At 45.0% G+C, this 26688-nt stretch overlaps 1 protein-coding gene across 1 annotated transcript in view; it reads right to left on the reverse strand.

Annotated features, from left to right (window-relative positions):
• KALRN (kalirin RhoGEF kinase) overlaps nucleotides 1-26688 on the reverse strand; it is a 681131-nt gene that overhangs the window by 516491 nt on the left and 137952 nt on the right. Inside the window, 2 exon segments of the mRNA XM_006154563.3 lie at nucleotides 17758-17872; nucleotides 24868-24942. Coding sequence (XP_006154625.1) covers nucleotides 17758-17872; nucleotides 24868-24942 — 190 coding nt within the window.

Genomic DNA, 26688 nt, shown 5'->3' on the forward strand with positions numbered 1-26688 from the left:
TTTCCCCAGTGTAGACAACACTGCCAGCACACAGCCACTCTCTAGGCCATGCCTCACTGCAGCTGGCCTGTGTTCCTTCTGACATCAGGCAAGGGGAATGATGAGTCCCTTGAGGGAAAACCCTAGGATAGCTCAGGCACTTGTAGAAACCCGGGAGCAGCAAGGGAGGTCATGAAGATCCAGGGGGAGGAACACAGGTGGGGACAGAGCACATTCAGAACTTGAAATGGAAAAAGGAAGGGTCTGCACCAAGTGTTCTGGGACTCTGCTCCAGACAGAATAAAACAGGCAGCCCCCAGCGCCAGCAGGGAGTATGGTGGTTGAGGCACTGGACTCCCACATGGCCAACCATAGTTCAAGTCCCAGACCTGGAGACTTGAAAATCATACCAGGCACATGTGCATGTGTGCCCCAAATCCCAAGAGGATAATAGAGGAGAAGGGACTGCAGTGTTACCATCCCCTCTGAGGGGTGATTTCTCACTTTCCGTACGGCACAGGGAAAAGAGAGGCTATAGGAATGCAGCCAATGCTGCTCCTGCCTGGGCAGCAGCCCCCGTCCAGCCAGAAGCCAGAGCAGTAAACACCTGGGCACATCATCACACCCCACGCCCCCGTCCTGGTTGCCATCATCACTCTTTCTCCTCTTGCCGTATCCTGTACTCTCCCCACCCTTCCTCTCTCGTCTCTTCCTCACTCTGCAGTTGGGCTCTGGCTTCCTGGCCAGGCAGGTGGAATCCTCATTAATAAGCCACACATTTCCTCCAGGAAATAGCTCTAGGATGGCCTGCACAACCTCTCTTGCCCCACTTCTCTCCCTCCTGAAGGAAAGCTCCTTAGGCTCCTTTGCAAGCCCAGGGCTCTCTGCCTGGAGCACACACAGGCATGCACACACACGTTTCCCCAGTGTAGACAACACTGCCAGCACACAGCCACTCTCTAGGCCATGCCTCACTGCAGCTGGCCTGTGTTCCTTCTGACATCAGGCAAGGGGAATGATGAGTCCCTTGAGGGAAAACCCTAGGATAGCTCAGGCACTTGTAGAAACCCGGGAGCAGCAAGGGAGGTCATGAAGATCCAGGGGGAGGAACACAGGTGGGGACAGAGCACATTCAGAACTTGAAATGGAAAAAGGAAGGGTCTGCACCAAGTGTTCTGGGACTCTGCTCCAGACAGAATAAAACAGGCAGCCCCCAGCGCCAGCAGGGAGTATGGTGGTTGAGGCACTGGACTCCCACATGGCCAACCATAGTTCAAGTCCCAGACCTGGAGACTTGAAAATCATACCAGGCACATGTGCATGTGTGCCCCAAATCCCAAGAGGATAATAGAGGAGAAGGGACTGCAGTGTTACCATCCCCTCTGAGGGGTGATTTCTCACTTTCCCTCTTTCTATCTCTGTCTCTGTCTCTGTCTGGCAAGCTCATGCATCCTATGGCAAAGCCTCAATAAGTAAATAGACAACCCCAATACACAGCTAGCTCAGAAACTCTGAAAGTAGAAAGGAAGAATCCCTCCGCTCAAAGCTGGGGAAGCCCTGACCCCTGGGAGCACTGTTCTGGGACCCTCTGGCCTAGGGACTTGTCCATGTCAGAGGAAGTGCACATTTATAATGATCCCAGGACTGGCGCTCTAGTCCCATCAACACCATGAGCTGGCTGGGTGTCCCCAGACACATCAACACATCTGTCTGGACAGCACTGGACAAACAGTCCTCAGCCCTTGTAAAAGAAAGGGGCCAGCCTGGCTGGCCTCTGCAACCCCTTTCTGCCATAGCTCTCATTTGATCATTCCATCTGAGCTAGTGTGTATGTGAGAATTAAGCAACATCCTGTGTATCCACAGAATTAAATCTGCAGTTGTCCTAATGGGGCACCCATCGTGGTCAGTGGTAGCGAAGGGTAAGAAATAATCTTGCCTTCCTCCAAGTCCAAAACAGGGAATTTCTTCTCAGCATGTGAGTTTGAAGCTTGAATTTCCTGCATTGGAAAACAGCCTTCAGTCTCGGGATCAAAGACATTCTCTTCCTGTGCAGGGAAGCAGGGAGGAGTGTGTCACAGTACAGGTTCAGACCTTGCCTCAGGCAGCAGGCCAAAACCTGGCCCATGAATTTTAAGTGGTAAAGACAGATAAAACTCCAGCTTGGGATGAAAGAGCATGAAATTCCAGTTTGGGATGGAAGAGCATGAGAGACGAGAGGGGGGAAAATGTACCGATTTCAGAGTTTTTAAGTAGCTCTCAGAATCAAGGTTGGACCTGGCTTGACCTAGAACAAATGAGAGGGGTTGGTAGGGAGAGGAAGGAGGCTTAGAGAAAAGGAAAGAGGGATGAAGGCCATCAGGACACATGCTTGAATTACGTCAGTACATTATCCAGAAAAACATTTGGCCTCGCTGAGTCACTGTGGCTGACAAAGTACTCCTGCCCAGCTCTAGGAGAAACGGGGCTGGCTGTCATACTTGCTCAATTTAGAAACAAGAACACACCTCCTTGGTGAGACAGCATCCACTCCTAGTTCTCTCATGGCACCTCCATGCTCCATCCTCTAGCGGGGGGCCCCCTTTCCCTCTGTGCAACAGAGCCAGTCCATCAACCCCAGCCTGGCAGCCTCTGGGGTGCAGCCCCTTAGGAGCAAAGAGAACATTCTAAGGAGACCTCAAGCTGGCCTTGGTGACCTCATGTCTGAAAGCGAGACCCCAGCATTGGTCCCAAGGAATCTAGGGGGTGAAGCCCTGCCCTTTTCCCCTAGGGCATTCCCAGTCTAACTGAATTCTGCCAACTAGAGAGGTACTGTTCTGAAAACGTGGGGGGATAATAGTAGTACACATCATTCTTACCTTCCAGAGTTTACCATCTATCAAGGAGAAAGCCTTGTGCACAATCTGACCCCACAGAAGAAATGGGACCCATCCCTGCTATAGGATGAGATTTCTAGATTCAAAAGTCGTGTTCAAATTTCTTCAAATGATTTGCTCTGCTTATGAAATACTGGACTTTTAAGAAAGAAATGTGGGGGCTGGACAGTGATGCCGCAATAAAGCCTGCCGCTTCCTGGGGCTGACCCACAGAAAGGTTCTGGGCGCACGTCTGGAGACTTTCCTGATCCGTCATGTCCATGTGTGCCCGTGATCTGAGGCTAGCTGGGGGTGGATCGCAGCATCAGGACTTTGCAGGGTGGTGCACTTGTGCTCGCTCGCTCTCTCCTTTTTTTGTTCATGGGCTATGAGGAGTTTTTAAAAAGAAAGTCTAAAAGTATCTTCTCTCTAAAGTAATCTTAGAGGCGATTAGATGAGGTAGAAAAGGCGAGGGGGAGAAAATTCTTTCAATAAAAGCAACAGTAACAAACCGGTACAGAAATCGTCTACAACCTGTGGATGTATTCACCTTCAATAACAAAAAGCCCTAGGTAGTAATGTTTTCTTGTTCTCATCTTCCCTGTTCAGAGAAGGAAAACAGTATGTGAAAAGGAAGGTCTGAACAGACAAATTAAGACTCTCATCCTCAGTGTTTGTGGCTGATGGAAATGGTGAGGGAAACAGTAATTGCCAACAGTTCTAAGCGCTAAGTATGCTTGGGGTACTGTGGCCTCAAATCTACACAAGACGAAAGGAAATTAATAGGAGGACTTTTTTTGGGGGGGGGTTTGCTTTAATTTTAAAAATAAGATTTGATTCTCTAAAAGGAACTTAACAATTATTATGGATATGCTACTTTATTTAGGCTTTCCCCCAAAAAATATAACTTCATTACAAAACTCCCAGATTCAACCAGTAATTTTTTTTTTAGAGGTTTTTGCTATAGGGTGCGTGCGCTCACCAGACAGACAGAGACAGAGAGATAGAAAGTGAGAAATCACCCCCCCGGGGGGGGGGGGGATGGCCACGCCGCAATCCCTTCTCCTCCGTTCTCTTCTCGGGATCTTGGGCACACATGCACACGTGCCCCGTGTGAGTTTTAAGCCACCGGGTCTGGGACGCGAACCGCGGTCGACTACGTGGGAGTCCAGCGACATAGCCATTACGCTAACTGCTGGTCCCAAACCAGTAATTATTATATGCCCAGGTTAAACATTTTCACAAACATTGCTATGTTTAACATTTACTACAGTTCTCTGAGGAAGACTATTTAACCCATATTGTTTACCGGTTACTTACATCTCAAAATCAAAAAGCAAGGTCTGGAAGAAAAACAAAGTTTAGTGAGGAGAGAACAGAGGATTACCATCTGTCTTCTCCGGTAGCTGAACTGAGATACCCTGCCACTTGAGGGCAGCACCTAAATGGCCAGAACTGTGTACAATAAGGGCAAGTAAGTTAGTGTTGTAATGAAGTGTCAATATCTAACCTGTGCTTAAAACATACACAACCCAAAACACCAATAAACGGCACATAAGAACGAGCCGATGATTGAGGAAGACAGACACAAACAAACACATGATAAAAACATAGAATCGGAGAGGCAGAAACAAATCTGAAACCTACTAAATGAAAAAAACCCTAGTATTTTTTTCTCCTAATTCTAGTCTATCTCTTCAGCATCTACATATTCAAGGAACTCCCTTATTTCCTACATTCTTGCCAAATGAATCCCAGCTAAATTTAAAACATCCTGATTACCTAGCATGAACTTCAGAAAAATCTGAAGGTGTTGGCTCTTATTCCATCTGACATATTGAAGTTTACCTAATCAAGGTGACAGAAGACACTTCAGCTTCCTAATCAGCCTGCTCTCAGTGAGCCATAGCCTTCAGCAGCCTAAAAAAGCAATTAAATAACCACACCTAAGCTTTAGGGGCTCACTCAGCATTGCTGCCTAGAGACAAACTCCAAGAAGGCCTAACATTTTCTGTGAAAGGCAGATAAGGACTCCCAGTTCTTATGAGCTCAGAGGAGGTTAACAACCACATTGTCAGTACTGACTATACAAGCAGCCACGGAGCTAAAACACATTTCAGAAGCAAAACTAAACATTCACCAAGGTCTGGCCTAGCCCCATAGTCTAGTAATTAAGAGGGTCAGATCTGACATTGCTGACTGTGGTTCAAATCCTGGCCCTGGCACCTTCAAAAACACTGTGGGTGCATGTATATATATGCCCAAAATTCCTGAGGGATGGAGAAATGGAGAAGAAATTGCAGTGTGACCATGTCTCACTGGGGATTTTCCCCTTCCCCCATTTCAGGCCAGTACATGAACCCTCTGGCAATAAAAAAGAAAAAGGCTCACCAAGGACAGAAAACATTCAAGTCCTTTCTAGATTTCATATTAGATCCTAACTTAATGTGTGGTCCTCTCTAGGAGTAGGCCCTGTGACCAAGTCACTTAGTCTTTCCAAAGCCAGGATTAGAATCTGGCACTTAATACATGGCCTACATTAGGGGGTTCTAGATGATGGTGAACAATGTTTGCACCATGGGATCTGGGCAACGATGAGCAAATAAACTTAAGTGAGGAGGAAATATAAAGAATTGGAAGCCTAAGGCCAGTGATACTGGCAGTAAAAATTGGAAAATTTGGAAGGTAATTTAGTGAGTTGTTTCACTTGCCTTAAGAAAAAAGTGTTCATGATTGTCATGAATATATCCCAAAGAAACCATGTAATATGTAGACAAATGTTTATACATGAAGATGCTTACTGAGGTTATTTAGAACAGTGAAGATTTGGAAATGACTAATGCTAAGGTTAAACATGATATCTCCCAAGAAACACTACTATACTGATTTTTTTTTTTGAGAGAGGTTTTTACTATAGGGCGTGGGCCAGAGAGACAGAGAGAGACAGAGACAGAAAGCAAGAAATCACTCCCCAAGGGGGATGGCCATGGTGCAATCCCTTCTCCTCCATTCTCCTCTTGGGATCTTGGGCACACACGCACATGCACCCAGTGTGAGTTTAAGCCACCAGGTCCAGGACTCAAACTGCAGTCGACTACATGGGAGTCCAGCGACATAGCCATAATGTCAACTGCTAGTCCCTATACTGACATTTTTAATGTTATGGAAATACTCTTATGGTATAATGCTAAATGGAAAAAGCAAAAAGAAAAACTGAATAAATTATGTAATTCAATTTTGTTTTTATAAAGTCCTGTTTTAGTCCATTGTGTTGCTAATAGAAATACCTGAGTCTAGGTAATTTATAAAGAACAGAGGCTTATTTGGCTCATGGCTTTGGAGGTCCCAGGTCAAGAGGGTGCAGCTGGTGAAGGCCTTCTTGCTTGGGGGCTCTGACGAGTCCCACGCCAGCACAGACAGGGTTATCACACCATGAGACAGAGCAAGAGCGTGCATGTATCTGTGTCCACATGTCTGCTTCATCTCCTCTCCTTATAAACCTACCGGGATGCAACCATGGGGGCCTACCTAAAAACCTTTATCATAATCACTTCCTAATGGCCTACCCCTTATTCTTACAGTTGGATTAAGTTTTAACTCTTCATCTGGCCACGACCAAGTTCTCACGACCAAGTTCATCACCTGACTTTTCAGGGGACATAATTCAAACCAAAGCAAGCTCTAGAAAAAGACAAAGAAAATATATAGATATATAAATTGTAATTACCTCTAGATAGCAAAGTTACTAGTGCCACAATTCCTTACATTTTCTTAAGATTTTTCTAATTAAAAAAAAAAGTAGGCCAAGACTTTGTCACAGGCTATTAGGCAGAGATATTCATTCAGCTTTTTATCATAGCCTACTTAAGTATTACTGACCTGACTACTATAGTTGCTACTACTACCAGCTCTAATCCTAAACATAAGCATAACCTTCACCCTATCTTTAAGCAGTGCTAAGCACAAGTGCAGATAAGTGATGAAATAAGGTCCCTACTTTTAAGCAAGTCAAGGGAAAGAACTGCCACTTGTCATCAGCACCTTCTGTGTGGTAAGTCATGGGCTAGGTACTTTATACATGTTATCTCATGTAATCTTCACTACCACTGTTTGGTAATATGCGTGTGTACACTTTACAGGTGACGCAGCTTATCACCAACCATACATATTTCTCTTTCTAGAGGGGAGGGTTCTATAGTCCATTTTTCCTGGTTCATTCTTCTTCATAATTTCCAGGAATCAGTATTTTTTCTTGAAGCACAATCTTTCCCTTTCTACTGGTACCAAGTTTCACTCCACCATTCATATTCACTGCAATGCCCAAAGACCTTTCTAAGGGTACACATTGAAGATACATGTAAAGAAGAAGCAAGAACCCCTCTTTTGACGGATTTCTTTGTCCAATGTTAGGTCCTTGATTTATCACCTAAAGGCATTTATTGGTTCTTGGAATAACCAGAACTGCATCTCATCATTACTTCATGACCAAATGGTTTCCGCCTCTGATTGCTCCCTAAAGAATCACAAATTGTTGTCTCTGCATTTGAAGTGTCATAACTGGCTCTTTCCTGGCTCCCCACAAACCATTCGTTTTCACAGTGTTTCCATGAGCCCCTCGAGCCCCTCTGCCCTGTTAGGACTGTGCAGGCAGAAACACAGATCTGCCAGGTCCCACAGCAATGGCATGGTCATGGAAGTGAACCGCCCTCAAAATGTATATTAGCTACCACTCACTCCAGAATTGTGTTTCTGGTACCAGAGTAACACAGAAGATAGAAATGGGCGGGCAGCTGAGTGAAGAAAACATCTTGGACCTAAGGAAAATGAATAGGATGACCACTGTAGAATACAATAGAGGCCACCTCCACAATTCAGGCATTACATTCTGGGTTCCTGCTACTCAGAGTCTGTTATTCAACTTTTAAAGTACTTTCTATGGTATTAAGTACTTTTGTTTATTCACTATAGCTCTTGTTTAAATTTGGTAATGGCAAAGCTGAAATCTAAGTCAAAATGGCCTAAATGTCCATCAATGGGTAAACCGATAAAGAAAATATGGTATATATCACACAATGGGATGCCATTCAGCTAAAAACGAAGGAGATCTTGTCATTAGTGAAAACATGGATGAGCCTGAAAGACATTATGTTCAGTAAAGTAAGCCAGATACAGAAAGACATCACTGTATAATCTCCCTTATATGCAAACTCTGAAAAAAGTTGAAATAGGAAAAGCAGAGCATAGAACGGGGGTTACCTGAGGCTGGATATGAGATGGGATGGTACGGAGGGAAACCAAAGAAGCATTTTTCAAAAGGTGTGAAGTCTCAGTAAGACAGAAGAAGTAACTCCAAGAGGTCAATTATAACATGGTGGCTATAATTAATAATAATGTACTGTAAACTTGAAAATTGCTTAAAGAGTTGGCTTTAATTGCTCTCAATACAAAAAGGAAGTGAGGTAATGTGTATGTTAATTGGCTTGAGTTGGCCATTACCCTATGTATACATATTTCAAAACATGTTGTATACCATAAATACATACAATTTATATATAGCAATTAAATAAATAGATTATCTATTTAAAAAAATAGAACATGAGATGGCTCTCATTCACAGAAGAGATCAATGACTAGAGTTCACTTGTCTAAACCAGAACACAACAGCTGTGGGAGAAATTCGGACACACCCACTCACCCCCAGGGCTCCACCCCTTCCGTCATCCTGCACATCTACAACAACTAAGGGTGCCTTGGCTAGCAGAAGCCCAGGACTGAGGCAATCACTACTGCATTTCCCACCTGCAGCAACCTTTACACTTGGGTTCCAAAGAGAACCTTTGGGAAGACAGGCGTGGTGTGCAGGTTGTCCTTGCCTACCACCATTACATCTGTCTGTCTCCTCTCTGCTAACCACCCTTTTCCACTGCCCCTCTGCAGATGAACTGATAAAGAAATAGGGTATATTTACATATAATTCAATTCATCTCAGCCCATCCCTCAGAATCCATTCTTAGTCCCCCTAAATCTGTCCCCTGCACTCCATCCTTCACTCTGGACTCCTCATCTTTTTGAACATAAAAGCTCAAGCTCTGATAGTAGGCCATCTGGCTCCAAATCCTATTGGCTGTGTACCTTAGGCAGCTTAATGAACTTCATGGGTCTCAGTTTTCATCTATGTAAAACAAGAATAATAATACCCATCCTGGAGTGCTGTTGAGAAATTAATGCATGTAAAATACTTACAATAGTTCTTGGAACTGATCTAGTAAGTAACTATTAATGCTAATTATTATTATTGCTTTCTAACTTATATTATTGCAACATCTTTTTAACTTCTTAGCCTTCTCCTTTCCATCTTCCACTCAGTTGCAAGAGCGGATCTTCTAAAATGCTATTTTAATCATTATTCTTCTGCGAAAAGTGCTTAAGCTACTCTGTTATTGTCTATCAGTAAGACTTCTTAACTGGATCCTGGAATTCTTGCAAGCCTTTCTGCCCCATACCTAGCCACTCTCAAAAGAAAAAAAAAATGTTCTTTCCATCCTTAATTGCTAAAAGTTAACCTGAACACCCTCTGATCTCACCTATACCATCCCACGCTTTTCCCTAAGTTCTTCCCTCTGCCAAAATTGACTCTACCCCTTGTAATTTTGGCAAAATCCTCTTAATGCTTACAATCTCTGCTCAGAGAGCACCTCCCTTTGGAAGCATATCCCTTTCCAGTCAGCTCTGAGGCTGAAAGTTCCACATGCTGTGAGTTCAGGGCACCAGGCTTGACCTTTCATTTCAGCACTGACCTCGAAGTGCTACCCCTCTTTGTGCACATGCCAGACTACAGAAGGAAGCCAACTAGTATTCATTCAACCTACTGTGTGCCTGGTACTGTGTAACAACATCACATACTTTATTTAATACCAATCAATGAACTAAAAAGAGCTTCACTTGTGCTTTGATATTGATATTAATTATGATGTCTATTCTAAAGTACTGAGAAAAGTAATCATCATCGATTTTTCTCATCTCAGTTAAATAAAAACTTCTCAAGAGACATTTTAGTACAGTATTTCTTCTATTAATAATTCGGTATGAGTCCTCAGAGTCAAACTTTTTTTCACTCAAAAGTTGTCTGAACATGCATCCATTTTGTGGCATACCCTCAATAGTTCAAAAACGCTGCTCACAGAAAACTACATACGGTACTCACTTTTATAAAGCTCAGAACAAACAAAGCTAAACAATATATTGTTTACGAAAACATGGTAAACTCTATCAAAAAATAAAAAGAGGGGTAATCACAAAACTCCAGATAGTTGTTCTTTTGGGGAGAGGCATAGGAGTCAGTGCAGGGAGGCATCCCGGGTAGGTCAGGAACGGAGGAAATGTTCTAGTTTCGAATTAGTGGAGTGGCTCTCAGGTGCTCGTTTTATTACGATGCTTCATGACACACATACGTTATATCTGTCCCTTCACATGCAGCGAATGTTGTAATGTGTGCATAAATATCACACATATTTTTGTTCTTATTATTACTGGTATTAAGCTGCTTTAGAGGATAGACTAACAGTTACTGAGTATCTGGTAGCTACAGAGATATTACTAGGTGATTTTTTCTCAACACCCTTGTGAGAATGATGCTCTTTCCTCAAGTTAAAAATTAGGGGGCCTGGACAGTGGCACAGTGGTAAAGCAGACCCATGCGGGAAGGTTGCCAGTTCACCTTCAGAGACCTCCCCGGGTATGCTCGGCACACACGTGCCACGCTGGGGTGGATCATGTGTCAGGATCTTGTTGGGGGTGCTGTATTTCTATTTTTTTTGCTCTTGCTCTTGCTCATGCAATAAATAAATAAACCTTAAATTTATAAAAATTCAAATACTGGACTTACGAATGTTGGATAATATCCCTAAGTTCTCATGCTGTGCCCAGTATTTTCCACTTGCACCTCAAATTCCCTACCCACTACCAGGTGCCTAGGAGGCTAACCCACACGTACCACATCAATAGACTCCCCTATTAGATGGTCTGGGTGCATTTAGCCAACAAGAGAACAGAGAAAGGGAGGAGAGCGAGTCAGGGTCTCAATTCCCTGCTCATCACTGAATCACCATGAGTTGGTGCTCCCCTCTACCAAAGGCCACAGCTCTTACACAGTTTTCCTCTCTCCAGATTCAGAGCACTATTCGCGGGCTTGTCCCTTCAGACGTAGAATGGTCATGTCTCCCTCCCTGCTGTGCTCTGTGATGCCTTGGGAATCCAAACCTTGCTGGTTTTCCTGTTTCCTGCCCACATCTTCATGAATTTCCCCTTGGTTAACATCTTCTCAAACTACCTAGGTTGAGTGGCCCATGTTTCCCAACTGAACAGCAGAGAAGCTGGATTCCGAAGCATGGCATCTTCCATTTATATCAAGGCACCAGTCCACCCTTGGTTGTAAAGATCAGCATGGCCCTAAGGAGGGTGATTACAGGAACCAGCAGTTGGCATAATGGCTGTGTCACTGGACTCCCACGTAGTTGACTGTGGTTTGAGTCCCAGAGCCAGTAGCCTAAACTCATGCCAGGCACGTGTGCATGCATGCCCAAGATATGGAGAGGGGAATTGAGGAGAAGGCATTGTGGCATGGCCATCCCCCCGGGACATGATTTCACGCTTTTTCCTCTGTCACTCTCTGTCTTTCTGGGGAGCATACACGCCCTATAGCAAAAACCTCTCCAGAAAAAAAAAGGAGGTGATTACTAATTACTTCAGTTATGATTGTAACTCTATGTTCTTTAGCAACATAGGAGAACACTATTTGCTCTTCTGGGCTGGTGTTACATACAGCTAAGAATAGGGACAGTTAACTGGTATTGCTAAGTGTATGTAAAATTATAATAGAAATTATAAGCCTTTGATATATAGGTGACAAAAGAAATTTAAAATAGATTTTAAAAGGTGTAAGTGTTAAGCAGATGTAAATATAACAATGTGACCTAAATGTTCTCATTGATCCTATTTTCTGGTTCTTCCTTGCTTCCTCCCCTTCCTCCTTTCATTGATGGTCCCAGAACAAAGGGCAGGTGCAAAAAACACATTTTAATGGACCCTTACAACAAAATACATTTGACATGACAGTTTGGAGAGCTCAGACTCTGTGCTGAAAATAGTGGGAGGAAACCCTTGCAGTTTCTAACTTCTCTTCCAACTTCTTCCTGGCTCTCTCTGCTTATTCCTATTTTCTGGTGATGCTGCACAGACAGGGCTGACTATAAGCCCAATTTATCTTTTTGCTGAAATCAGTAGAACAGAGCACATGTTATCAACGAGTAAGCTGAAAATAAAGGCACCTTGGTTTGATTGGCATTACAGAATAACCCGTCCTAATTCCCTGTCATCTTCCCTCCCTAGTATGACACCTGCATTCCTGGCAGAGCACTCAGCATCTCAGTAGCACTGATAAGAGCAGAGTTAAGTGGTAGATACATCAATTGGTCTCTTAGGAGAAGCAGAAAGATGATCGTGACAAAGCAAGGTGGCAGCAATGATGAAGTGGAGAAATTCAACATAATAAAAATAACCCAAGATTTCTTTACTAGATGTAGTACTTAGAAATTATAATTTCGAGTGCATGGTCAACTCCCAATAACCACAGTGAGTAAATTATCTATACTGGGCACTTGTTTTTTCTTAGGTTGGATTTTTTATCCTTTCTCTCAATTTCTAGGGACATTAATCAGCTGATTGTATCTGAGTATTTCCTTCCCACTCCTTTAACATACAAGTAACTGCGGGCAGATAGCAGGCTAGAAGAACAAAAAAATCTAGATAAATGTAGGTTGGCCGACAGTCAAAAAAGATAAGTAAGACCTCATTGAGATCCCTAGCTGAGGCCTGGCACTCAATAAATATTTGTTGAATTGAGAGAAAACAGTTGTTGGGAAATAGAATTAGAAGACTCGTAATGTCTCATTTTTCTCTGATATTCTATGATTCCTCAGAATAAGATTATAGAAAGCCTGCAGAGCATTAAGAATAAAGTTAATCAGGAGCCAACTAGGGGAGTTAGAAGGGACTCACCTTATGCTGAGATGAATCCTGAAACAGTAACTGAGGACTGATCTGGACTATCACAACCCATGGTCCTGGGTCTCAGGTAATGGTCCAAAATTCCGGTCTCAGGTAATGGTCCAGAATTCCCACCCAGAGTCTAAGCAATTCTCTTACAATTTAAGGTATGAACAAGATCTTATGCGAAATTCCAGGCTTTAACTTATTGAAGGAACCTGAGAAGGGGGTGTGTATGCTGGTAGGGGTGGTAATACTGTTTTGAGGTTCTGCACTTTATGCTGCATGCTTTTTCCAAGGTCAAAGAAACCTAGCATTCATGGAAATGACCTAATTCCACCAACTCAGTACAGGAAATCTTTCTTCAGCATCCAGAACAGAGGGCCATCTCTTCTCTGGCAAGAGGAAACTCATGTTCTCCAGAGGCAGCCGCATTGCTGCTGGACAGCTCCCTTCTAGGCAGGCCCTTTCTTCAAGCCTGAGTCAGCATCTTTAACTGCCACCCACTGACGCAATAGAGACCAGGCCTGTTCCACTTTTTGGGCATAGCTCTCCAGTCATCTGACATCAGGAATTACTTTTCCTTCCATCTTCCAGTCTTCCAGCTAGCATACCTCATTCTTTCAACTGCAGAGACAGAGCAAGTAGGTGCCTCAAAGCGCTCTTTCTTGACAGTACTCTAACTGGTCTATGCAGTGTTTAAACTGGAGAGGACAAGTTAAATGCTGCAGAACTGGACACAGTGGTCCAGACATGCCTAACCTGCAGGGGGAAGAGTGGGACTATTTCTTCCTATTCATTCCCCAACTATCACCACTGTTTCATCATCTATTCTAGAATGGTGACCAAAATGGCCATAACACTGGCTAGGTCCTTACAGTTCCTCTTTCATCATTTGGTTGTCCTTATTTGTTTGTCTTCTGATGACTGGTTCATCTCCCATGTTACCTGTACAGTCACATCCTGGGCTACCTTTTACCACGGCTGGTTTGGCATGGGGTAGAGAAATTTTCACATTTTGCCTAACTTTTTTAAAATGGCTGTTCCTGTTCAACAAATATCCTCAATCTACCTGGCATATAGAGTCTTAAATATTGGGTTGTTGGAAAAGCCATGATCTGTTTTTCTATGGAAAAATGCCTCATAACTTTTCCAACAAACCAATATTTTTTACCTAAATAATAAATGCAGAACCAGCAGTTGGCATAATGGCTATGTCACTGGACTCCCATGTAGTCAACCACTGTTCGCGTCCCAGACCCAGCAGCTTAAACTCATGCTGGGTGCGTGTGTGTGCGTGCCCAAGATCCTGAGAGGAGAATGGAGGAGAAGGGACTGCGGTGTGGCCATCCCCCCTGGGGGGTGATTTCTCGCACATCCTGGGCTACCTTTTACCACGGCTGGTTTGGCATGGGGTAGAGAAATTTTCACATTTTGCCTAACTTTTTTAAAATGGCTGTTCCTGTTCAACAAATATCCTCAATCTACCTGGCATATAGAGTCTTAAATATTGGGTTGTTGGAAAAGCCATGATCTGTTTTTCTATGGAAAAATGCCTCATAACTTTTCCAACAAACCAATATTTTTTACCTAAATAATAAATGCAGAACCAGCAGTTGGCATAATGGCTATGTCACTGGACTCCCATGTAGTCAACCACTGTTCGCGTCCCAGACCCAGCAGCTTAAACTCATGCTGGGTGCGTGTGTGTGCGTGCCCAAGATCCTGAGAGGAGAATGGAGGAGAAGGGACTGCGGTGTGTCCACCCCCCCTGGGGGGTGATTTCTCGCTCTCTCTCTCTCTCTCTCTCTCTCTCTCTCTGTCTTTCTGGCGAGCTCACATGCCCTTTAACAAAAATCTCTCCAAAAAAATTAATAAATACATGACTGAATGAAAATTAAATGTCACCATTTAAGGGGGAGATAATGGAGCAGTGATGAAACGTGATGCTCCATGAGGCAGACCCACAGGGAAGGATTTCCTGTTTGTGTGTGAAAACCTCCCTGAGTATGCAGGGTACACGTGTGCCTACAATCTGGGGTGGCTAAGGCTGGGAGTGAATCAGTGACAAGACTGCTGGGTCTCGAGGGCACTGTGTGTGTGTGTGTCTCTATCTCTCACTCATGGAATAAATAAATGAACTTTGAAAAAGTCTGGAGCCAGCAGGTGGTATGGTGGTAAAGGTGCCAACTGTGGTTCGAGTCCTGGACACGGTGGCTTACTTTCTCACTTTACCTCTCTTTCTCTCTCTCTCTCTCTGGTAAGTGCACATGCCCTACAGCAAATGTAAAAATAATAACAATAAATAAAATGAAATACACAATTCAAAAACTAAATAAATAAAAGGGAAAAGTCACCATTATTAGATTTGATCACACTAACTAAGGAAAATGCTCCACTCTCTAGCAGGAGCCTATCTTTTTAGCATCACAAAACGTGAGCCAGCATAAATAATTTCTTCTCATCAGTATCATCTGCATAACCCAGCTGCTCGTTTTCATAGCTCCTCTTCCAAAGCCATGGCTACCTGGAAACATGGCAAACCACCTGCTGCACTACATGCTTCGGCCTCCCTACCCCAGCCCCACTGCCTTTAGAACCATTCTGTTCCGGATTTGTGTCCAGCAGTCATCATGTGTGAGCCTGCAGCCGTCAGAACCAGGAAGTGACTGGTGGCGTGACTGCATGGTAGACTGCAGTCTGCCAGGTACACAGGCTTCTGCTCCCTCAGGAGGGAGGTGGCTGGCATCACAGACAACTCCTCCCAGTGAAAATAACAAAAGGACTCTGGCCTCCACCTGCTCACGCCTGGGAAGAGCCTTCCCTTTCTCAGCTGCCCAGGACGTGAGGCCTGCGACCACTTGCTGAGCAGCAGAGTCCTGTCTAGCAGGACCCTTCAGTGAAGATGCATTGCGTCTCCTTCGTTTTCATGACTATCCTCTCAGCCCCTGCTGGGTTTTGTTACCCTTCATTCACCCCAGCAGAAACCTCTTCCTTTTTAATTGCATCCAATCTGTTTTGTCCTAATCTCTGCTTCACAAATCAGAATGACAGAAAGTGTCCTTCCAACTCTTGCCTTTTATTCTGAAGAAAAGATGAGCTTGTATTAGCTGAAGGTAGAGATGACTATTTCAGAAAATAAAACATGTACCCTTTCTATTTACAGGAATTCCAACTCCTTCTGACTCTAAAAGACCTGAGAATCCATCATGGATCCCCATGAAAACTTCAGTCGTAAATTGCTTCTGGTTTTATGCCTGTTAATAGTTTACTTGGGAGAGGTGCTTTTAAAAGCTGCTTAGCTCTTAGATGGTTAAATTGCTAAGTTACCTAGATCAATCATGGGTTATTTAGTCTTATTACCTTGCCTCCGAGACAGCTAGGAATACTTCTTCTCTATAAAGACCTCTAGAAAAAATAATCTATTCTACAGTTCATTGTCTTATGCACTCAAAGTTTGTAAGTTCTTCAGATATAACCCAAATCCCTTTCACTGGAGCTTAAGACCTTTTATCTTTTTTCTGGTCTCCAGTGGATGTCATAAAGGGGAAAAAAAAAACAAAAACAGACACTATTTTCTGTTTGTTCACAGCCTTCTGCTTAGAGCTCTTTGGCGCTTGCTATGCCATTCGACATCCTTCCAAACATTTGATGACTGCTCTTAAATCCCCTTTACCACCTGCCCCTCACCACCTGAATTCTCCTATAGCTCTCTGAAAGGTAATGCTCGCCTCAGTCAATACCTGCTATAAGAACTTAATCAGCACATTCAAACTGTATCCAGGTCCCCCAGCAGAGGTAGAGCTGGGTCTATAGCTCCCTTCTGTAATGTACTCAATCTCCTATAAAATGCACAGAGACAAGATGAAGGTTCCAAACATCCAAGACACCACTTCTAGTCACTGCAACAAATGTGTCACAGGCTTTAGATACAGAGCAACCTCCTCTCTGGTCAAGAGCGAGGACAGGGGAAGAGCAAAAGGGCTGGTCTGGAGGGCTGAGTTCAGGCCTCTGCCACTGATGCCTGTGAGCCATTCACTCCACGCCAGCCCTCTTCCCTGAGAAGGGGACATGTTTTTGCCGAGACTGCTCCTAAGAGTGCTTCTAGCTTAGACATTCTGAGACTCTCTGACAAGGTGAAGGCCTCTTCTCCCCCTTCTTAAAAGACATAAACCATGTCCTTGGCATGTTCTTCAACCCACTTCACGGCCAGCACCGCCTGGACAGTGTTTCTTACAGTTTTTCATTATCACCCTCCGCCCTGAAGGAACCTTTTCAGAACATTGTTTTCTCTAATCGCCCAACCAATGAAATTTTAGTACACTCCATCAGTACTGCATGTATAGCTGTGTTTAATACATGAAAGTAAGATTCATTTGCTACCCTGGAGAACCAATTTTCACCCCCTTGGGGGCAATATTACCTGCCAAGACAATGTGTGGCCTCGACTGAACCAAGGCCTCCTCTTGCTGAGTGATACAAACAGAGTCATTTACCCCAAACTCCAAACCCACGCACCTATTCACAAGCCAGAGGTTTTGAAATAATCCATTACACCAGCAGGAGTGAAGTCAGCCAGAGTTCCCATTTCATGAAGGTAAACAGCAGCTCTCTCTCCTCCTCTCCAGGCCCAGGACTGGACCTCTTAGCTGGGAATCCTCACCTCTCCCCCTGGTTCCCACTTTCAGCTCCCACTCCATTCACACAGATCCCAGCAGCCACGTGGGAATGATGGGAATGGGGCGAGCAATGGGTAATGATGTTCCAGGAATATCTGGAATCCACTCCTGGGCGCCTGCAGGGATGGAGATTCCTTCCAACCCACTGGCGTCAGCCCAGTCTCCACCTCCTCCCCTGCACACCATTCCCTTTCACCTTACCTTGGCACGCTGGCCAAATAGGTCACGAGTTTCCGCAGGTCTTCCTGTCTTATTCTGTCATGATTGCTGCGAGCAGGGAAGGTCAGGATGGGTCCGCCTCGTTTATCACGGCCCCCTGCAGGGAGGAGGGAAGGAGTTTAAGAAAACCAGCCAGAAAGTCAGCTGCAGATAAGAAAGAATTCTGATTGCTGGATAGCAATCAGGTAGCAATACAGTGCCCAGGGAAAATCTGGTCACTGCTTAGGATAAGGCAGAGTGTCTGGATGCAGGTAGTATGTGTGACTGGCAAGTCTTTGGATTCTCTGATGCTTTGTCGCAAAAGGCAGATGAAAACAATAATGGACGTATTCCGGGGTTATTGCAAAGGCTGATGAGATGGCACATGGGGAGGCACTTTGAGAAGTAAAGCTCTCAACAAATATGAGATGATAATGCAGGTGCTGATAACATATTGAGAAAGCACTACATTGCGAGTGCTATGTCCTCTGGCAATGTAACGATCAATCCACTTCTCTTTGCAGACCTCTGAGAGTGGGAGCATTCCTGATGAACTGACTCCGTGGTGAGGAGGCCTTAGAGTGCCCATCCAGGGAAAGCACTGCTAGGAGGGTTTTAGATTCACAGAACAGACAGTGAGTGTTTTCTACACAGCCAAGAAACCACCCCTGCCTGCCTGCCTGAGGTGCCACCTGTCACTCCTGCTGGAGGAGCGCATAAGTCTTACCGGAAATAAGGATGTTCCAGGTCTTAATCACTGCAAATGCATATGCACATGCTAAGATGACAAATGTTTTCTAAATATCACATTACGAAAAGCTAGAAGGCGTACAGCAAAACGATGATTACTGTTGTCATGAGAAGGCTGGGGTTTTATTTTCTTTTGCTTTTCTCTGTTTTCTAAATATCTATTCCCTACTTACTGTATGATTGTGAAATTTATTCATTAATGTACACTATGATGAAAAAGCAGAACCAGGTGTCTCAAGAGGAACCAAGCTAAGGTGGCAAAGAAAACCTTTGTGCCATGATCAGAGACTCCCTACAAATCTCCCTCACAAGGGAGTCCAATGAAAGGAGGAGGAGGAGTCGACATGAGCATCATCAGAGCAAGAAAAGCAGTAAAGCTCCAGCCGCTGAAGGAGAATCTCTTAGGAGGAAGGCAGGGCTTCCCAGGGCCCTCCCTGTGTGTGAGTTCGTAAGTACCACTTCTCTCTAACTGTGGGGCCTGGAAGCCACACAAATAAAGGGGAGGCCTGACAAGCAGCACCCCAGGACATAAAAAGCCGCAGGAAGAAAAGGATCAAACAAGATCAAGGTCACTGATTGGACCATGATGAAAATCTTTCAGTAGCAATGCAACCACTGTGCCCCACCAAAACAGAAGTATATATTGGGTTGTCAGGGAACTTATGACACATTTTTGCATAGAAAAACATATAAAAATACATCATGATTTTTTTCCCCAATAGATACACCTCCTGAGTAGGGCCCTGGGCCCCATCTCCACACCTACCATCCTACTAGGTCTGGTTTCTGTACTACAGCCACTGTCATCACATTTGCCTTGGAAATGGCCCGTTTCTCCCAACTGCCTTCTACGTGTGAAAGAATGAAATGGAAGGTTTTCCCAAAGTTGGGAGATTCTCTGACACTCCTGACCTTCCCCTTAGCATCTGCATTTGTGGGTGGTCTTTCACCACCACCACCACTGTTAGTCTTCCTTCTGGCCCTCCATAAACACTCCCAAGTACAGTAAGTGAACATAGGGAGCCGAGATTCCAATTGACAAGAAATGACTTGAAGGCTTGGTGAGCTAGCAGACACTGCCCCTCCCAAGATGGCGTACAGTGATCATCCTGACCTTGGACACACAAGTTTCCGAATCAAGGCTGGGGGCTTCTGGATGACAGGAGAAGGTTCTGCATACCAGGGAAGGAGGAGTGAGGTCAGAAAGCCTGGGAAAGTGTAAGCACCTCCTTTCAGGAAGTGTAGATAAGGAGTCAAAAGGAGGCAGCAGGATCAAGCCAAGTATTTTCAGAAAGGAAAAGACCTTGAAGATTGTAGGAAGAGGAGGAATGAGCTCAGGAGAGAATCATGCTGGAAAGAGAGCAAGGCCTTAAGCCAGAGCAAGGGTAGGGCCTCCGCCTTTCTCTGAGGCAGACTGAGGAGCTCAGAGAGGGAGGAGGAAACAAAGATAAGTTACAGAGAGGGACAAGTTCAGCCTGTTTTAGGGACATTGTTCTTGAGGTAAACAGGAGACAAGGTCAGGGTCATTTTGGGTACTGTGAAGTGAGGAATGGAACCATCGTCAGAGCGCTTCCCTAGAGAATGAAGAGGACTGTGAGGATGTGAGCTACAGGCTAAGTGACAGGGTAATGGTGTAGTGAAAGCTCTGTGCAAAGCTTTGCTGGTGATACGTGTGCTGGACTCCAAACGAATAAAAGCAGAATGGAGCAACTGCACGATGCTAATGGGAGGGCCTCAGAAGGAAGAGGGAAATGTGCATGGCTTGTTCCTCTGACATCCACTTCTCTCCACTAATGGGGGATATCAGAAAGGGCCAAAGGTAGGGGATTAAGGTCACAAACAGACATATCAAGGGTCAATATCTTCAATGTGCATGACCAGAGTAGGGAGATGGAGGACCTTGATGCCAAGGAGACTGAGCAAAAATGAAGCTGTAGGATTTGATCAAAAATGGACATAGATGCTAAAATGACAGAGGACAATAAGCAGAAATGAAGAATGAGAACTCTGTTAAAGTCAATGTGACAACAGTTCTACAAGATGTTAATGAATACACATGTACACACAAGTTTTTAAAGGAATGAGGTTAATCCATAGTTTGGAAAATGTCAGATTAAACAATGATAAAATTCTTTATTGTGGGACATCTTGAAACCTGAAAACACTAATGTGCTTTAAAAGACATCATAAATCTTCAATTTATAAGGAGAGCTATAAATTTATATGAGAGAAGACCCCCCTTTTCTCTCTTGAGAATCATCCTGGATTGCTGTTCTACGGATTATTAATGCTTTGGGAGGCGCTGGTCCAGCTTATAAAAGGTTGTGCCATACAGCCTAGGATCTCCTCGGCCATGATGGAAAATGACAGTTGAAGATAAGGAGGCAGAGAGGAACCATCAAGAGGTGGCTTAGAGGAGGAGAGAATAAGGATGAAATGAGCCCTGCAGTAGAAGGCTGGATAAAAGGGACAATGGGCACTTGGAGGCGGTGGTATAAGCAGCACAAAGAAGCCAGAGAAGAGGCCAGCAGGTGGCATGAAAGTGAAGGCAGCTGGATCCCACATGGTCAACTGTGTAGTTCAAGTCCCACACCCAGGGGCTTGAAAATCACACAGAGCACATGTTCAAAATCCCGAGAGGAGAATGGAGGAAAAGGGATTCCGCGCGGCCATTCTCCCTGGGGTGTGATTCCTCTTTTGTCTCTCTCTCTCCTGAGCACATGCACCCTATAGCAAAAACTGAAGGAAAAAAGAAATCCAGAGAGGCCAAGGAGAGTCCGTGAGTTGTGAAGGATGGCTCACTGAGAGGCAGCCACAGATGCTGTTGCACACACGTGCAAAGGCCATGTGCAGAAGCTGTTGGAAAACCTTGAACTACATCAGATATACATTCTCAGTCTCCCTTGACCTTGGTCAAAGCAGGGGGCAGGCTCAGGGTGGGCACGCACTACTAGCACTGCTTCTCTTCTTCCCAGAAAGAAGTGTCACTGCTACATTGGATTATTTAATTCTGGGTTTCTTTATTTTGTTTAATTGTTGTGTCTTATGTTTTAAAAGCTCAAGATGTTTTGGTTTGGTTTGGTTTTTGATTTTCTAGATGTAGTCAGTCATTATCTTCCTGGCCCCTCAGTGTCCTTCATAGGCCTGGAAGCTCCCCATCCCAGAAGCTCCAGGCACCACAGATGCAGATAAATGAGACTCACACTGGCTCATGGAACTCAGCTGCTCACTCCCAGCCCCCTTATCCTTGTCTCAGACGTGTCCACCTGTACCATCTCTGACTGCCTTCATGGCACATGGGTTCTATGAACTCCATTAGGGCAACTCTCTACCGCTTGGGAAGGTCTTTTCTGGGCCTGGCTGGGCTTTGACCCGAGACTCCAACTGAAGTCACCTGGGAAAAAAATAAGCCATGAACATCAAGCAAGGGTTCCTGTATCAAAGTATACCATGTTTATACATGTGCACCAAATTGGTATGGAATAGAATAGTGGTAAGATCCTATGCACTAAATCCAGGAAGACTTCTTAGAGAAGGCGAAGTAAGAACTGACTTGGAAAGGAGAGGAGAGGGTCAAACTGTCAGAAGGTGTAAGGAAGGCACTCCAGGGGAAAGAAATGTCAGGCACGAGAGAAATGGAAGGATTCGGCAGGACACTCAGAAGAAAGGAAGGGCTATAGAAAAGAAGGAGAGGGGTCAGCAGGTGGCAGGGTGGTTAAAGTACTGGACTCCCACATGGCCAACTATGGTTCAAGACCAGAATCTGGCAGCTAGAAAATCACACTGGACACAAGCATGCATGCCCAAGATCCTGGGAGGGGATGGAGGAGAAGGGATTGCAGTGTTGCTATCCCCCCAGGGAGGTGATTTCTCACTTTCTCTCTCACTGACTCTCTGTTTCTCTCCAACAAGTGTACATTCCCTATGGCACAAACCTTAAGAAGGAGAGAGACAGAGAGAGAGAGAGAGAGAAAGAAAGAGAGAGAGAGAGAGAAAGAAAGAAGAAAAGGAGGAAAATAATCAGTGGGCTCCCCAAAGGACTGTAGGACATGCCCTTGTGAACCTAGCCTACAGAACAGTAGAAGTCAGAGGCCTGGTACTCCCCAGTGTCCCATGGTCTTTGTATACTCTCAGCAAGCACGCAGAATCCCAATTACAGAACTTAAAAGCTGTGTTACCTATGCCTCTACCCATACTGAATCACTGCTTCATGATCCTGGCTAGAGGCTGTTCAATCCATGCTTCAGTATCTTCAGTGACAGGAAGATGAGATAAACAGGCCCCTAACACTAACAGAGAAAGGCAACTGCCTAATCACTCTTGTCTAACAGAACAACAATAATAAAATACTATCACTATCCTACTACTAATTATTATAATAATATAGAACACACTTCATACTTTATAAAACCATCTGCATACACCCACAACATGTATGCCCTTACCTCTCACACCCACGCTCTGAATCACTGGTCTCTTGTTTTCTCTCTGATGAAGTGGGAAACAACTGCTACTTGGGTAACCCTTTCCCCAGCTAGCTCCCCCGTCCACCATGTTGGCTGTCACCCATCAGCCAGGACAGAAGTGCCTGCACTACGGGATTGAACTGACTTTTTTTTTTTTTTTGGAGAGGTTTTTTGCTATAGGGCGCGTGCGCTCGCCAGACAGACAGACAGAGACATAGAGACAGAAAGTGAGAAATCACCCCCCAGGGGGGATGGCCACGCCACAATCCCTTCTCCTCCATTCTCCTCTCAGGATCTTGGGCACGCACACACACACGTCCAGCGTGAGTTTTAAGCCACTGGGTCTGGGACGCGAACCGCAGTCAACTACGTGGGAGTCCAGCAACATAGCCATTATGCTAACTGCTGGTTCCCGGGACTGAACTGACTCTTGTCCTATGACTCCACCACCATTCCTTGTAGACAGCGAAAATCATCCAGAAATAAAGGTGCAGTCCAGAGCCATAAGCATATAGGCATGTTTCCCAAAGTGTGATCTTTAGCTGCACATATGGCCATTATCCCAGCCCTATCTCAGACCTGGCCAGAGATTCTGATCCAGAGGCCTAATTAGAACCTTGAAAGGGTCCAAATGATTCTGGTGCACCTTGTTTGAGAATGGCTATCCTGGGGATCTGGACAGTCACAGGATTCAGTTACATCAGGGATCACCAAACTTTTTCTTAAAGGGTCAGACAATAAATGTCTTGGGCCCATGGACCATCTGGCCACTGCTGTCACTACTCAACTCTGCTATGGTAGCCAGAGAACAGCCATTGACATGATCTGTACTGGGCTGAATAGGTCCCCAAACATACTGGGTCCTTACCCCTGGAATCTGTAAATGTTACCTTACGGGGCTATGGCTTTGCAAATGTGATTACGTTAACCATCCTGAGAGGGGGAGATTATCTCAGGTTATCTGGGTGGGCCCTAAATGCAGTCACAGCTAGCCTTAAATGAGAGGCAGAGGGAGACTGGACACAAACAAAAAAAAAAAAAAAAAAGGCAATGTGACTACAAAGGTAGAGATGGAGGTGAGGCATCCCCCAGCCTAGGAATGTTAGCAGCCATCAGAAGCTTTTCCTCAGGAGCCTCTCGAGGGAGCACAGCCCTGCTTAAACTGTGATGTCAGCCCCGTGAAAGTGATCTCTGACCTCCAGAACTGTGAGAGAGCACACTTCTGTGGTTGTAAGCCATCTTTGTGGTAATATGTTAATGTCAACGGGTAACTAACATACGACCTAAACAAATACACATGGCTGTGTTCTGAGAAGTCTTTGTTTACAAAAACCAGTGGCTAGTAAATTGCTGACCCCTCAACAGATGTTAAGAGGTCCAGGTTCAGAAGATGGGTCAGAGAGAGTAGTTGGGGATAAATATTTGGAAGTCTCTATTCAGAAAAAAATAAAAACCCCTAAATACAAAAACTCACTTGAGTTCCTTTTGCCAAGAAGGAGAGCTAATGACCAACTACAACAAAAATTGATCTCTTCCCTAGAACTCAGCCATAAATGAGCCCAAACAAGACCTCAGGGATGTGTGAAGTGGGCACACTCTGTCAGCTGGAGCATCGCTCACAGGTGCCTCTGTAGCTCCCAAACAGGCAGGATATACCCCAGGATATACCTGTGCGAGGTGTGTGGGGGAACTCCCTGGTGGTTTTGAGTATGCAGAACAGCCAGCTGGGACCAGAGCTCACATTTCTGTCTGCCTCTGTGAAAAGGAAGCAGCTGCTCCGAGTGTAACTTCCCTTCCCCACTCCTCGCTCACTCAAATACAAAGTGAACATCTGAGCCACGTGCACACACACAACTTGTCTAGGTCTGCTACAGAAGAAAGTTCCACAAATACTCACCAGACACAAAGGCCACTTTTTCCTTTAGGATGGGAAGGACATCGGAAGCTTTCAAACCATCATTCCGAAAAGACCCTGTGAAACAATGAAACAGAAGGAATCAGCGTGAAGGGACCTGCTGGATAAGGCTCTGGGTCCCAGCCTCAGCCTCCCAACCCCATCAAAGGTCAAAAGGTTCTGCTCTGTATCAGTTCTGCAGCCCAGACCGATGGACCAGGAGAGGGTCCACAACAGAAAGGGCACTTCCACATGGTGCCAGGCCACAGGAGTGACCAGGATTGCAATTCTGGTTCTTCTCAAGGATGAAACAGTTCAAACCACCTCCTCCATCCCCAGTGACAAAGCTCCATGCCTTGCAGACAACATCAATAGCCCTGTTTGTGGCTATTGAGCAACTTGAAGATGGGGTGGGGGTAGAGGGTGGGCAAGCCCTACAGTGTAGCAGTTGAGTCCTAAGCATAAGGAGCAACTCCACATGACTGACTGCACTCCAAATCTCAGCCCCAGTGACTTCATACACATACCAGGTGCACGTGTGTGCAGGCGTGCATGCCGCGAATCCTGACAGGGTGGAGAAATGGAGGAAAGAGGACTGCAGCATGATCATGCTCCAGTGGCATTTCTCTCTCTCTCTCTCTCTCTCAAGTACTATGCCTTCTGGTAATAAAAGAAAAATAAATGGAGGCCCTCTAAAAAATTGTTGTTATACCTCTAGTGCCTAGCACTGTGTCTCAATAAATCTCTGTTGATTCAGTTAGTTGATATCAAGCTGAATTTACCATGCACTACATAACTCTTCTCGCCTTTCATCCAAGTGGCACAGCAACTATTCGTCTACATTTTACAAGTGGGAAAAGTAAATCACAAAGCCCTACAGTTGGAAGCGAAGCTGATGACAGTCCCCTTCTCTACCCTCCCGCTCAGTGTCATCACCATCAGACCACAACAGACAGGAGGCGGGGAAACACAAATCTCTTGGGAAGAAGATGCACCACTCCCTTCTTTAAGGCATTCTCCATATGCATCTTGCTTCTTACTTGAAAAGTCCTTTCTAGCATCTAACTGAGGTCCCGTTAGGAGATTGGAAGCAGAGGCCAGGAGTTCACAAAGAAAAGAAAAGAAATATGTACCTGAGAAACAGTGAGGCGGGGAAACACAAATCTCTTGGGAAGAAGATGCTCCACTCCCTTCTTTAAGGCATTCTCCATATGCATCTTGCATCTTACTTGAAAAGTCCTTTCTAGCATCTAACTGAGGTCCCGTTAGGAGATTGGAAGCAGAGGCCTGGAGTTCACAAAGAAAAGAAATATGTACCTGAGAAACAGCAACCTGGGGGAGGCAAAGGACAACTCAACCCAGTGTGATATGTGTAGGAAGAGAGGACCCAGCTTCCACCTACAAAAACCTCCATGCTAGGCAATGGTACCCCTGTCATTTAATCCAAGTACCCCCTAAGCACTCTCAGTGAAAACCAAACACCCACAGACCTTCAAGTTCTAACTGGGGTCTCTGTTGTGTATCACCACTAGGAACTCAGATGGACCCTAGGAGGCAAGTGGATCTAAGTCAGCACAGTGAGACTGAACTGGAGACCATGGATACCCCTGGTGCTTTTCTCCACTAGGCTCACACCCATGGTGTTCAAATCCAGCAGTTTACAGAGAAGAGCACCATGCTAGGCAGAACCGGCCCACTCGGTCCCTCAATACTTAAACGTCGACTGTTTCAAGAGATGCACCTGGGAACACTGGCGTCAACCCAGGATTGAGATGCTAGTCGAGGTTAGGGAGGTAGACCTGTTGCATACTTGACCAAGGGAAA

Source organism: Tupaia chinensis, unplaced genomic scaffold (genome assembly GCF_000334495.1).
Source record: "Tupaia chinensis unplaced genomic scaffold, TupChi_1.0 Scaffold000415_1, whole genome shotgun sequence".
In the NCBI taxonomy this organism is placed as follows: Eukaryota; Metazoa; Chordata; class Mammalia; order Scandentia; family Tupaiidae; genus Tupaia; species Tupaia belangeri.